The 14,853-nt window shown below is 34.4% G+C and overlaps 2 protein-coding genes across 2 annotated transcripts; both read right to left on the bottom strand.

The window, feature by feature from the left end:
• Window positions 1–2,074: 2,074 nt before the first annotated feature.
• Window positions 2,075–3,068, bottom strand: LOC106723562 (olfactory receptor 5T2-like). Its single transcript, XM_014532420.1, is given in 1 exon segment — window positions 2,075–3,068. A coding segment is annotated over 1 exon segment (948 nt). The 5' UTR covers window positions 3,023–3,068.
• Window positions 3,069–8,597: 5,529 nt separating this feature from the next.
• Window positions 8,598–9,572, bottom strand: LOC102241023 (olfactory receptor 1094-like). Its single transcript, XM_014532430.1, has one exon. It carries the CDS (start codon window positions 9,570–9,572, stop codon window positions 8,598–8,600), a length of 975 nt encoding a protein of 324 aa, XP_014387916.1.
• Between the last annotated feature and the right edge of the window lie 5,281 nt (window positions 9,573–14,853).

The raw sequence follows: 14,853 nt of genomic DNA, 5'->3' as shown, positions 1-14,853 counted from the left end.
CACTGGACAGCTGAACGACCTTCTGGAGTCCTTCCAGACGACCCTCTGGACGAAGCCGGGGCTGCGAGGGCTGAGCCCCTTGCACAAATTTCATGTATCAGGCCTCTAGCAATATATAATTGCTAGTTATGTGATTTTAAAGTTCATATAACTGGATTATTAAATTTATATAAGTGGATTTAAAATGTTTACATCAGGGGTCCTCAAACTACAGCCCGCAGGCCACATGCAAATACAAATATTGTATTTGTTCCCGTTTTGTTTTTTTACTTCAAAATAAGATATGTGCAGTGTGCATAGGAATTTGTTCATAGTTTTTTTTTTTAAACTATAGTCCGACCCTCCAACAGTCTGAGGGACAGTGAACTGGCCCCCTGTTTAAAAAGTTTGAGGACCCCTGGTTTACATCATTCTGTGCTTGGTATATATAATCCTTAACCATCATATTTTGAGATTTAGTAATCTTCAATGTTATGGATTTGTTTTCATAGAGTAATGGGCATTTCAATTGCTTCTAAATCTTCTCTGTAACAAACAATAATAAAGTTTACTCACAGATAGTCTTAAACTTTTCAATTTTTGCCAATGTTATATCATTTTACATTCACATTTTCTAGATCATTATCAATGTTAATTGTATTCATTAGCCTAAAGCAGTGATCGTGAACCTATGACATGCGTGTCAGAGGTGACACGCGAACTCATTTTTTTGGTTGATTTTTCTTTGTTAAATGGCATTTAAATATATAAAATAAATATAAAAAATATAAGTCTTTGTTTTACTATGGTTGCAAATATCAAAAAATTTCTATTTGTGAAATAGGTGGGTGGGTGGAAAGAGATTAATCAAAGAATATATATACACAGACAATAGTTTGGTTAAGACCTGGAGCAGAGGGAAGGATGGGCTTGTAGGGGTCAGTGAGACAAAATGGGGACAACTGTAATACTTTCAACAATAAAGATAAATTAAAAATAATAATATAGAATGAAATAAAATAAAACAAGGAAAAAAGATTTAATAAAATAATAATTAAAATGTAATGTAAATGTTTTTGAAAAGGAAAGAAGGGAGAACATTACAACTTTTTTTTTTTTTATGTAGACATACATTTGCAGTGAAATGAGGTCTGCTGGAAGCTAGGCTAAACATGAGCATAGGAGAGACTCTCTTCTGTATGTTGGTTCCTGAGCCGGGACACTGACCAATGGTGGCATGTGCAAGGACATTTCAAAGGGGCAGAGGTCAAAGACAAAGAGAGCTAAATATTGAGTCAGAACCAGGCCTATAGGTAATCCTATAAAGATGGATTTGCCAGCCAGTGTACCTTTCTCTGAATTGTGCTTTCTTTAGTCATTCTTGAATTTAAGTATGATCATAATAAATGTTAATGCATAGACTTTGTTTTTTGTATGATATTGAAGATGGGTTTGATATCCATGCTCTGGCTTAAAAAAAATGGGGAGAAATGCACCTTCACACAGCATAGTAATGGCACTAGGAATTTGAACACATTTTCTGTGGTCTCAGGAACATAGGCTATGATTATCTTGCTACCATTGCACGAACCTAAGGATGGAGCAGAATGCTTTGAACTGGAGTCAGATACCAATGGCTTCATGGAAAACAGTCTGGGCTAATGTGAGCTGTGGCTTTGTTATTGATTAGGCTGTATGTGATCAAGTTAGTCATATAAAATTGTTATAATATTATTTATACTTGCAACTATTATATCCTATATATTACTTGGAGGTAAAAAGAAACAATATACAACATTTAAAGTAATGTTTACATACATATAAGTCTGTGTGTATGTGCATTTGTGTTATATCAATCAGTATAAGGATCCACATACATATATGTCTCTATACATATGTCAGTAAGAATGTATCAAGAATCAAGTTGATAATAACTTTTTTACATGTAAAGACATCAGAGGTAGAGGGTAGACTATGATCTTTATTTTAAAATATCCAGAAAAACACAAATACATTAATAGACTAAAGAAATGTTAATCGTATCTTTTTTTATATTGAGGCACAGAACATCACTCTCAACTTTTTAATTGAGTTTTTACTGTAAAAACACTTTTTTGATAAACCCCTTTTTCCCAAACACTCGTTTCATTGCCTCTTTCACATCTTTGTTCCTCAGACTGTAGATGATGGGATTCAGCATGGGAATCACGATGGTGTAAAAAACTGACACTATCATGTCATGGTCCAAAGCGTAGCTGGAACTCGGTCTCACATACATGAAGAGGATGGTTCCATGGTAAATTGACACTCCAGTTAGGTGAGAGCCACATGTAGAGAAGACTTTTCTCCTCCCTTCAGCAGAATGCATCCTCAGAATGGCCAACAGAATAAAACCATAGGAGACCAGGACAATCAGGATGGTGACTATCTCGATAGAGCCCACAAAGTAGAAGAGTAGAAGCTGGTTTGTGTGTGTGTCAGAACAAGAAATGGCAAGGAGAGGAGGGATGTCACAAAAGACATGTCTAATTTCATTGGACGCTCAGAAGGATAGGCTAAAGGTGGCCACTGTGTGTATGGAAGCATGCAAAACGCCACCGGCATAGGAAGCAATGATGAGTGACACATAGACTCTGGGTGACATGCTGACAGAATACAGGAGAGGGTCATAGATTGCTACATAGCGGTCATATGCCATTGCAGCCAAGAGGAAGCATTCTGTGGTCCCAAAAGTAACAGCTAGAAACATCTGCGTTGCACATCCAAGGAATGAAATGACTTTATTCTTTGACAGGAAATCTACTAACATATTTGGTATAATTACTGAGGAAAAGCAGGCATCCACAGATGATAACACACTCAGAAAATAGTACATGGGGTTGTGAAGCCGGGAATTTTCAATGACCAACACAAGCAGCCCTAAATTTCCCATCAGAGTAAACAGGTAAATTGCTAGAAACAGGAAGAATAAGATAATTTGCAGTTCAAGATTGTTTGTGAAACCCTTCAATACAAACATTGTAACTTCAGTGACATTCTTCATGTTGAAACCTCATGGAAAAAAACCTAAAGATATTTGTAAAATTACAATTTATTTACTACAAAAAGGATAAAAAGGATTCTGACTCAATAAATATCCTCGAATTTATTTTTTGGCAATATAAAATTTCCCAGTTGCAGGTCACAGACAGTGGCAAGACAGTGGGTCAATTGTCCATGCCACTCCCTGTAAAATCAAATGAAAATGATGGGTGTCCACTCACTTGGTGAATTCATATCATTTATAAAACCATCAGGACAACTCGTTAATTTACAACTGCATTCTATTAGCTGTTTTTCTATTAAATCACATTAAGACACCAAGTGATTGGTTAAAAAAACAATTTTCTTTTGACATAGACCCACATAAAATAATATATCAGTGTATGGAGCATTGGAATAGAATTTCAGCATTCTATACCTTTCAGTAATGGTATAAAGTGATTTGCTATATATAATCTACTCACCTGTAGAAAGAGAGCATTAATATTTATTCTACAATATTAGAATGAATATTAAAAGACAAAATGTGTTAATAAAGTTGAATCTTGACAATTCTGTTCAATAGAGAATGTACTGAATCAGGTTGGTTCTAGAGTAGCCGTAAACATTTTATGAGCTAATCTCTAAAACTTTTCTAACACTATTAGATCTCCTTGGGTGTATCTATAAGAACAAATTAAGATTTTTTTTAAGGATGATGGGCCACAATTGAATTAAGTCAAATTAAAAAATAAATACAAACTTTGATGAAATCTATTTTTTTTAAATGTGAACAAGATTCACAAGAAAAAGATCAGCTTCAATTCAATTCTTGACATCAATTCAATGACATACCTGTTGAAGACAAATAACATAAGATTTAGATCTAAAAGTATGTGTTTATTGCCCAGGTTCATGATTAAATGCCATGTGTAAAATTAGAATTTTCCTTCACAGTTTAGTCTTTTTTAAAATAATAATATGTTTGAATGACCAACCGGACATAATAGTATATAGCCATGCAGACTACTTAAATATATAAAGCAATAATATATAAAGCAATTTCCTTTAAATATGTCAATTTTTGGTTACAAATTTAAGATGACTATATAATTGAACTTTTTTATCAGATATATTTATTTTTAAAACATTAGCAAATATTGGGTGAAAAAACTATTGCAACTAATCATTTAAAAATATATGTGACCAGAGCCTTAAGCCAAATATTTCATTCTTTAGCTACATTTAAATTTTGTCTTGTGATTACTAATACATACTGAAACATTATTCTATCATAGTTACGATTTTTTCCCTCTGCCACACATAGCTCACCATGATTCCATTTGCTACATTACTGTGGGCTTAATTTACTCGGGTCAGATAGTGAAAGACTACAATGTTAAACAATTCAGCAAAATTTTACTTGAATCAGATATTCCTACTAGATGCCAAAATAAAATTTATACTAGTTAAAGCTGAGTCCATATTGAAATAACTTGAACATAACAAGAAAATGTCTATGATTCTTGAAGAATTTAATAACACTCCATCACCTTTTAAAATCAATGCAAAACCAGTTCTAAAAATACAGTTTTAATAGAAGGTACAAAATTTAAAAGTATCCTTGCCTCAACATTGAAACACTAAGTTGGCAAAAGAGGAGAAAAATAATAACAGCCATGTATTGAGCATATGCAGCAGAAATAGACTTTATACACATTGCTCTATTTTACCTTTTCAGCAACTCTCCACAGCTAATAAGAACCAGAGCCAAGATTCAATCCTAGGTCTTTTTCAGAGTGCATGCACTTTTCACAATTTTACAGTTCCCTATAACACCATGGCCTCATTCTGCAACTAACCTCCCCACTTACCACTCCCACTGAAATAAAACATGGTTCTTGATATTTATTTAGATAAAGTTTGTGCATTAAGATTAGAGAAACATTATGAAATAGCATGAACTTGAAGTGACTTCTATATCACAAAGCTACCAAAATAATTGATTTGGCCAAAAGTTTGCTTGCTTTCTACTGATGAATTTCCTGTATGTTCTTGTTTAATCTGATCTTTCTTCTTCAATGAGAAAAATGAAAGCATACACTTAATTTGGAAAAATCTTACTTAATTCTACAAACCTAAAATCAATAGTTTATATTTTCTTCGTTATATTTATTTACCTATGTGATAGGCAGCAACTAAAGGGTTTAATACTGGGGACTTCATAATATTTGATCTTAACATTTTAGGTCCCACCTCATAAAATATTTTGTAAATATCTGGCATTTTCTCTTCTTACCTGAGTAACAAGAAAAGCAGGTTTAAGTACACTACAGGTATGATTAATTTAGATTATTTATATCTGCTTACTCAACTGTTGATGAAAAATACAAGAGTTGCCCCAAGGGGAACATGCCCCAATTATCTTCTGGTTCAGAATAGCAACATGATGATTTGCTCAATAACAAAAAGTAAATGGTTGTAGAATAATTTACTACATGTTGATATTTATTAAATAATCAGACCTCTGATTATAATGATACTTTATAATTTACAAATGATGATTTGTATTTTCCTGATAATAGTGATGTTAAGTATGTTTTGCATCTATACTTATTGTACTTGCTTTTATGTTTTAATTAAATTTATTGGGGTGACATTGGTTAATAAGATTTTATAGGCTTCAAGTGTACAATTCTATGATACATGAAACATTGTGTGCTTACCACCCAAAGTCAAATCATCTCTGTCTCCATATATTTGGCCCACTTTACCATTTACTATGTCCCTCCCCTCCTGCCCTCCGGTAACTGGAAAGTTAAGAGTTTGAGAGGAACTGAGAAAAATCATAAACTATAATATTCAAAATTTCCAAAAACATTCCAGTTCTAAAAATACAGTTTTAATAGAAGGTACAAAATTTAAAAGTATCCTTGCCTCAACATTGAAACACTAAGTTGGCAAAGGAGGAGAAAAATAATAACAGCCATGTATTGAGCACATGCAGCAGAAATAGACTTCTATGCACATTGCTTTATTTTACCTTTCCAGCAACTCTCCACAGCTAATATTCATATCAACACAAAATGACATGTAGCCAAAACTTGTAAACTTTTCTAATAATAGGATAATCAATAAGAAGATAAGACATTTAAAGAACATTTAAATATCGAGGGGTATTAAGTTTATTAGAAAATGTACAACAAAATAAGGATTTGATTCATCCTTTAATTTTTAATGAAGAAAAAAATATATATAGAAAAGTACTTGTATGAAGTATACAGCTTGATAAATTTCCACAATCTGACCGTAATCCTATAAATAAAACTAAGACTAAGAAGTAAAATATTGACAGTACCCAGATGCCTCCCTTATACTTTTTTCTAGTCATATCTCCCCTACAAAGGAAATTCCTATTATAAAGCAGAAATTAATTTATGTGATATCTAGTTTTTGAAGTTAGTTTATACTGGTCTTAATTATCCATGTATGAGTGAGATCATGTGGTATTTTTCCTTCATTGACTGGCTTATTTCACTTAGCATAATGCTCTCCAGTTCCATCCATGCTGTTGCAAATGGTAAGAATTCCTTCTTTTTTACAGCAGCATAGTATTCTATCGTGTAGATGTACCACAGTTTTTTAATCCACTCATCTGCTGATGAGCACTTAGGCTGTTTCCAGATCTTAGCTATGGTAAATTGTGCTGCTATGAACATAGGGGTGCATATATCCTTCCTGATTGGTGTTTCTGTTTTTTGGGGATATATTCTTACAAGTGGTATCACTGGGTCAAATGGGAGTTCAATTTTTAAGGAACTCCATACTGTCTTCCTTAGTGGCTGCACCAGTCTGCAGTTTTAATATAAATTAATAAGACCCCACTACTTATAGCTGCCAGTTATATGAATGTTGTAAAACACATACTGTAGCATTGTATAACTATAATAAAATTATATAACATTTTCATCATTCGAAAATGTCCCATTATACCACTATGTAGTCTATCTGGCAACCACAGATGTGTTCTCCATTTTTAGAATTTTGCATTTTGCAGAATGTGATATCAGTAGAATCACATTGTCTGTCACCTTTTGAATTTTCCTTCTTCCAATGGGCAAAAGATATTTGAGATTCATCCATGTACTTGAATATGTCAATGGTATTATTCCTATTAAATTGCTGAGCGGTATTTCATTTTATGGATGCAACACAGTTAGTTATTCTATCTTTGATGGACACTTGGATTGCTTTCAGTTTGGAAATACAGTGAATATAGGCACTATAAAAATTGGAACCCATATCTTTGCATTCATCTATGTTTTCATTTTTCTTGGGTAAGTGGCAGAATCAGATCATGAAGTCATGTGGTAATTGTACTAGTATGTTTCACGTCATAAGAAACTGTGAGATTGTTTGCTAAAGTGGCTGCACCATCTGCAGTCCTACCTGGAATGGATGAGAGTTCCAGTTGCTCTGCATCCTCAATAAACCGCTTTATATTATTAGTTACTATTATACTTTTAATTTCACTCATTCTAAGATTCCTGGATTCTAGAACTGTGGGGTGTGGTTACGGTGTTTTGGCCAGGTTCAAGCCTCGGACTAATGAAAGGACAGGGTCCTCTCATTGACACGTGCAAGTCCCAGCTGGAGGGCAGGGCCCTCCCAGCACAATTATAGCCAACGGCTGTGGTGGTAAGCTTGAACCTATGGTCCAAACACGTAGCCCCACATGCCTTGTGCTAGAGTTCAGGTGCATGTAGTTGAGTAGGTTTGGAACTCACGAGAATGCTGTAAATAACTTGATCGTGCCCCTACTTTGCCTCATGGCATCTGGTATAAAATAAAGACACGGCTTGTGGGTGCTGTCGTTGTCTTCTCATCAGGGATGCAGCGTCCCACCAAGACCCAGCTTTCATTCTCTTGTCTGTCTTTCCTTAATCCTTTCACCCCCCTCCCCCACTCGGGATCACCCTTGGTCGTGCTGGCTTGGCACATAGAACAGTGAAAAATAAATCTGATGTTTTAAGTCACAAGTCTGTGGTGCTTTGCTATGGCAGCCCTGACAACTAATACAATCACTACCAGTATCCTATCTAATAAAAGAGAAACATGGTAATTAGTCGTACCTCCATTACCCTTCCCATTGGCTAATCAGGGTGATATGCAAATTAACTGCCAGCCAAGATGGCCGCCTCTTATCTGTCTTTCCTTAATCCTTCCCCCCCCCCCCCCCCAACTCGGGATCACTCTTGGTCGTGCTGGTGTGGCACATAGAACAGTGAAAAATAAATTTCTGATGTTTTAAGTCACAAGTCTGTGGTGCTTTGCTATGGCAGCCCTGACAACTAAAACAATCACTACCAGTATATATTTATAAATGTGTGTGTGTTTACCTGAGAATTAATTAAGGAGGAAGCAAATGGATGACAGTTTTCCTGCATGTGTGGAAACAGTACAGGTGGAGGTGTGACTATGTTCTTTATATAAAAAAGTCTACACTAAAACAAAAATAAATTATTATTTTGATATTGAGACAATAAACATATCTTAATTTGTTTCAGTTTAATGGTTGGTGTCAAAATATACTGTATTCATACCCCATTTTTCCCAAACACTCTTTTCATTGCTTCTTTCACATCTTTGTTCCTCAGACTGTAGATGATGGGATTCAGCATGGGAATCACGATGGTGTAGAATGTTGATACTATCATGTCATGGTCCAAAGCGTAGCTGGAACTCGGTCTCACATACATGAAGAGGATGGTTCCATGGTAAATTGACACTCCAGTTAGGTGAGAGCCACATGTAGAGAAGACTTTTCTCCTCCCTTCAGCAGAATGCATCCTCAGAATGGCCAACAGAATAAAACCATAGGAGACCAGGACAATCAGGATGGTGACTATCTCGATAGAGCCCACAAAGTAGAAGAGTAGAAGCTGGTTTGTGTGTGTGTCAGAACAAGAAATGGCAAGGAGAGGAGGGATGTCACAAAAGACATGTCTAATTTCATTGGACGCGCAGAAGGATAGGCTAAAGGTGGCCACTGTGTGTATGGAAGCATGCAAAACGCCACCAGCATAGGAAGCAATGATGAGTGACACATAGACTCTGGGTGACATGCTGACAGAATACAGGAGAGGGTCATAGATTGCTACATAGCGGTCATATGCCATTGCAGCCAAGAGGAAGCATTCTGTGGTCCCAAAAGTAACAAAGAGGAACATTTGTGCTACACAGCCAAGATAAGAAATGGCTTTATTTTCTTTCAGGAAATTGACCAACATCTTTGGGGTGACAACTGAAGAATAACAAGCATCCAAGAATGATAATACACTAATAAAATAGTACATGGGGTTGTGGAGCCGAGAATCCCTAGTGACCAATAGAACCATTCCCAAATTTCCTATGAGAGTAAAAAGGTAGATTTCTAGAAATAGTAAAAACAGGAAGACTTGTACCTCAAAATTATTTGTGAAGCCCATCAATATAAACATAGTGACTTCAGTCACATTTTTCATCTGAATGCTGTATGAATCTAAATCTGATGTCAACTGTGCCATTTTCATTTACAGTTTTTAAAGCAACATTTTTGAAAAGAGAATCCACCCTATTATATCCTCTTACTTATTTCTTAGAAGGGCATATTGAAATCCCTTGGAGGGAATAGGCAGTGATGAACAAGCTGTAGCCAATGAACGCATTATCCTGTTAAATTAAAGAATTTTTATTAGATGGTTGGCTAAATGTGTCATGTTAAAAAATACATCAATTTATGTGGTTTAATTTTCAATTTATGTTCTGTTCAATTTACTCCCATCTAGTTTCATTTCTCATCATCTTAAATCTACAAAGATGAATAAATATTGAAATTTTGGTCCAAAAATATTATAATAGAAAGTATACATCTGAATACTAATTCTAGATTTTCTACAGTGTTCATGAAATGCCCTTCCTTAATGTTTACAATTGTTAAAATGAAAGCAACCACACATATCACAGGATTGTGTAAAAGTAAGAATTGTATTTAAATGAGAAAAACAATGTAAAAGATATTTGTTTTTAAATTTTTCTCTGATGACTAGAAAGTGGGCTAAGTTAGACTTACCTTTCAACTTATTGTATGGTGTTAACCTTTTCCAACCAAATCATGTATACCTTCCTTTTGGCTAGTATCCTTTTCCGTTAGCACTTCCAGAACACTGGTGAACAAAAACAGATATATTTCTGGAGGTGGATTCACCTTGTATGCAAATCATAATAAGACATTGGTTTTGTTTTGTGTTGTTGTTTTTTTAGTTTTCTTTTTTGATATTTCTATCACCAAGTTGTCCATTTAGTCCTACAGAATTTATTATACTGTTAATAATTTTCCAAATTTAATTTAATGCCAATGTAAGATTGTTTTTCTATTTATCCTTACAAAATCCTTGGGCATGTTTTTAAGACTTAAGTACGTCAAAAATAAATCGTGGCCATTTCTTTAATATATTATAGTTTCTAAAGGAGTCATTAAAATTATTATAAAAGAAAAATTACACAATAATAGATTATATAATTTCTAGATGCTATTGCTAAAAGATTAAAATTATGATATAAGCCTCCAAGTGGTGTTTTATTTTTGGTATATTTCCCTATGACTCCAGACTGTTTCTTATTTAGTGAAATGTAAATAAAAGAAAAGTATATATTTTTTAAAAAGTTGAAGAGTCACCTGTATCTAGACTCAAAGTCTTCCTGATTTAAACAAAATGAAAAATTGCATCCACCATATTTAGGAGCCAGATTTCAGGACTGTAATTCTTTTTTTAAAAAAAATATATTTTTATTGATTTCAGAGAGGGAGAGAGAGATAGAAACATCAATGATGAGAGAGAATCATTGATTGGCTGCTTTCTGATTGAGCCTGTAACCTGGGCATGTGCCCCCAAACCAAACTGAACCCAGGCCAGCACTCTATCCACTGAGCAAAACCAGCTAGGGCCAGGACTGCAATTCTTGTTTTTCAATGATGAGAGAGAATCATTGATTGGCTGCTTTCTGATTGAGCCTGTAACCTGGGCATGTGCCCCCAAACCAAACTGAACCCAGGCCAGCACTCTATCCACTGAGCCAAACCGGCTAGGGCCAGGACTGCAATTCTTGTTTTGCCTTCAGTGTGTCATAGACTGAAGGAGTGAAAAATCTGCAGTGTACAAGGCCGGAGACATACCAAGGATTTATATTTCTGACATGAAACACACTATTTGTTTGTCATATTGAGATGTTCCTACATCAAGATGAAATGAGAAAAATCTACTAAAATTATTAAAATTATTCTTAGAAGAAGAAAACTACATGTCTTTATTTTCCCAGAAAGGTCTTCCCAGATCTATGTGGAAGATTTTTTAAATACAGACAATAAATAGCTTTTCAAATGTGGGATGACCAACCCCCACAATAAAATGCTCATTTAAATTATAAGAGAATTATAGAGTAAAAATATATAATTATATAAAAATATATAATTGCATTAAGTTTCAACTTCTGTATAAATACAAGCAACTCAGAATAGCCTTAAGAACACAGACACAAATGTCTTATAATAATTTTCAGTTTAGTTTGAATAGTTAGGTTAATAAAATAACATAAAATAATCAATTGATATTATAAATATGCATTAATGTATTTTGGGGGCATCACAACACATTTATTTCTGCTTTAAAATTTTCTCATTCTCTCTCTCTGTCCCTCCATACTCTCTCTCTCATCCATGGGTTATATATATATTTAAAAAATACTTATGAAATGGATTCAGGGACAAAAGAAGAATTAGGCAGATTAGAAGAAGCACAGTGAAAAAAAATATGCAAGCAACTTTAGAAAAATATACCAATATGTAGTGTACTAAAGGTATCCATTACAAACTGAACATTGACTGTTATATACAAGAGAAATTTCAGCAACATTGTAGTTCTAACTTTTACTCAATTGATGTGTCTGACATAATTTAATAGTGGAAAATTAAAAACATTATATTTGTACTCTAAAAACCCTGTATTAATATCTCAGATTTAGCACCTATGACTGTGTAATCTTGAAAACTTAACTTTATCTTTCCAAACCAAAGAATAACTTAGATTAACCAAAATTTCAGGAATATCTTATTGAACAACATGAACATGGTGTAATTTCAGAGTGCTTATACATGGGATGTATTAAAATGTTTATTAAAGCATTTTAATTATATGTAAAGGATACATCTATATGATATATGACTTCAAAATTTTATTTAACTACAAAATATGATTAGGGGATTGTAATATCAGATTTTCTCAAAGCATTGAGTAATAAATGAGCACCGAACCAGAAGCTAAGTACTCTTCTTATAGTTATATGTTTGTTATATACACTTAAGATATATTTAAATGCCTTTCCCATGAGATTAAACCCAGGGAATCCCAATATTCTAAGGTATAAAGAAACTTAAAAAATAAACTTAAGAATACATTTCTGTCATTGCCTTTTGACTCTGGGCATAACAGTAAAATAATAATAGCTTTGCTTAAATTCTTCTGATAATTTTGACCGTAATAACTTTCTAATAGCTCTTGATTTCTCTGATTTTACCTTAAGTAAAAAATGGTGGTTTATGAAGGAAGGTATATTTTTATTCAAATTATGTCCCATTTGAGCAATTATCTACTTCACTGTAGGGAGCTGGAGGAATGATAGACGAAATATATGGGGTTCATCTTCTGCATTGAAGATGCTCTTTAAACAGACATTTCCGTTGACTCACATTTAAGGACATTAGAACTGATTGTGTTACTTCTAACTAATTTCCGTTTGAGATATAGACCTTAGAAAGCAACTATTCGATTTCAATATTTAACAAAACGTGATCATTTTGGAACTCTAAAGTCACATGAGTACCTAAACCCTCACACAGTCAGAAAACAGAAAGCACCATACATTCCTGAGAACAGTAATGCAAACACTAAGCTTGAAAGGGAGGAAAGTCCTAAGGGCAGCTATCATGTGTTGTTAAATGGCTACTCAGTGTTGAAAATTTTGTGTAAATTATCTTATGTAACTTACATAGCAACCTGCAAAGTAATTCAGCTCTCCTTTATAGATAAGAAAACTTGATCAAGGTCACACTATAAGAGCAAGGATTAAAGTTATGTAACTTACATAGCAACCTGCAAAGTAATTCAGCCCTCTTTTATAGATGAGAAAACTGAGAACCACTGTGACCTGTAACTTGATCAAGGTCACTGTAAGAGCAAGGATTAAAGTCCAGGGTGCTCTCCCATCCAGGGTGCTCTCTCTCCAAACTAAGCTCTTTTCACTTGCCCACATCACACATTCATTGTGATATGCTGTAAATTTGGAAATGCTATCCACTAGAAGCAACACAAAATACCATCTTCATGTATCTGAATTCTTTTGCAAAGCCACAAGTTTAAGTAGGCCATATTATAGTTGAAAGAAACAAACAAACAAATTGAAGTAGCTTCTAGATCAATAAGCTACCAAGTAAAATAAATTTAAAATTTGTTTATATCCTTTTATGAGAAAAAGAATTATGATTTCAGTATGACATATACTCAATAGATGACTAGTAGTTAATTTTCTCTTCATTTAATAATTTTCCTAAATTTTAAATATAGTCTCTTATTTCTACTACTTTTATTCTGTTATCTTTCATCAAAGGAATTAAGTCAAATTTCTATTTACTAATCTATCTACATACCTAAATATGTTATCTTTCTTATTAACCCTGCTTTTACCCTGGAATTCTCTCATTCAATTCTTAATTCAACTCTAAGTTAACTAGAAATTTCTATCTCAGATTTAAATATTAAAGCACATAACCTAATTTGAGATTCAAGATTATAATATCTGATATTTTTAAGTGATAAAATGCCTTTCCTCTTACCTGTGGAAATGAACTGCTCACTCAATTAAGCTATGCTATGAATGCTAAGCACTTGGATTCTTATACCAGATTCCCAAGCTCTTCTGGAAGTCCATGGGGATATTCCAAGAAGAAAACACTAATTCTCTTCTGGGACAGAAAAAGTAGCAAGGTTATTTTTATGTGTTTTTTTTCCATAATAAACAGGGGAGTGATTCTGGAGCAATTAACAATATGATAAAAATGATTGCATGAATGCCCTTTGGTCTCTGGTATAAAATGACATTTTAGTGCAAAAAAATTTGAGCAAGACTAAAAAAGAAATTTAATGACACAAAATATAGACCTAACTTATACTAAATAACTATGTGCATAGGTTGCTAACTTGGAGTGAGAAATTCTCTAAAATCCAGTTTCGTCTTCCTGGGAAATTAACCTGATTATGTGTCTCAAAATCCTCTAACCATGTACATAATGAAATAATCTGAAAGTATAAGCTATGATAGAATCTACACTAATAAAAGACAAAGATGCTAATTGACCATACCTTTGCTATGCCCAAGCCACGCCCACCAGCCAATCAAAGCAACTATATGCAAATTAACCCAACCAAGATGGCGGCTGGCAGCCACTGAGCTGGAGCAAGCAGGAGGCTTGGTTGCCCTGGCGATGAAGGAAGCCAAGCTTCCCACCTGCCCTGGCCAGCTGTGGCCTCCTCAAAAGGCAACAAAGTTTCAATTATAGAAGCTAAATTAATCCCAGATACCTGCTTCCAGCCAGCCTCCACTGGGAGCTTGGGTGGCTGGGGGCTGTGGCCAGCCTGCAAACAGCCATCAACCCCTCACCCAGGATGGCCATACCCTCATGGAGTGAGGGTCCCTGCTGGGGAGCTTGGCCAGCCTGCAAACAGCCATCCGCCCCTCACCCAGGCTGGCCAGGCACCCCAG

The sequence above is a fragment of the Myotis brandtii genome, unplaced genomic scaffold (genome assembly GCF_000412655.1).
Source record: "Myotis brandtii unplaced genomic scaffold, ASM41265v1 scaffold892, whole genome shotgun sequence".
In the NCBI taxonomy this organism is placed as follows: domain Eukaryota; kingdom Metazoa; phylum Chordata; class Mammalia; order Chiroptera; family Vespertilionidae; genus Myotis; species Myotis brandtii.
This window is presented reverse-complemented; position numbering and strand designations above follow the sequence as displayed.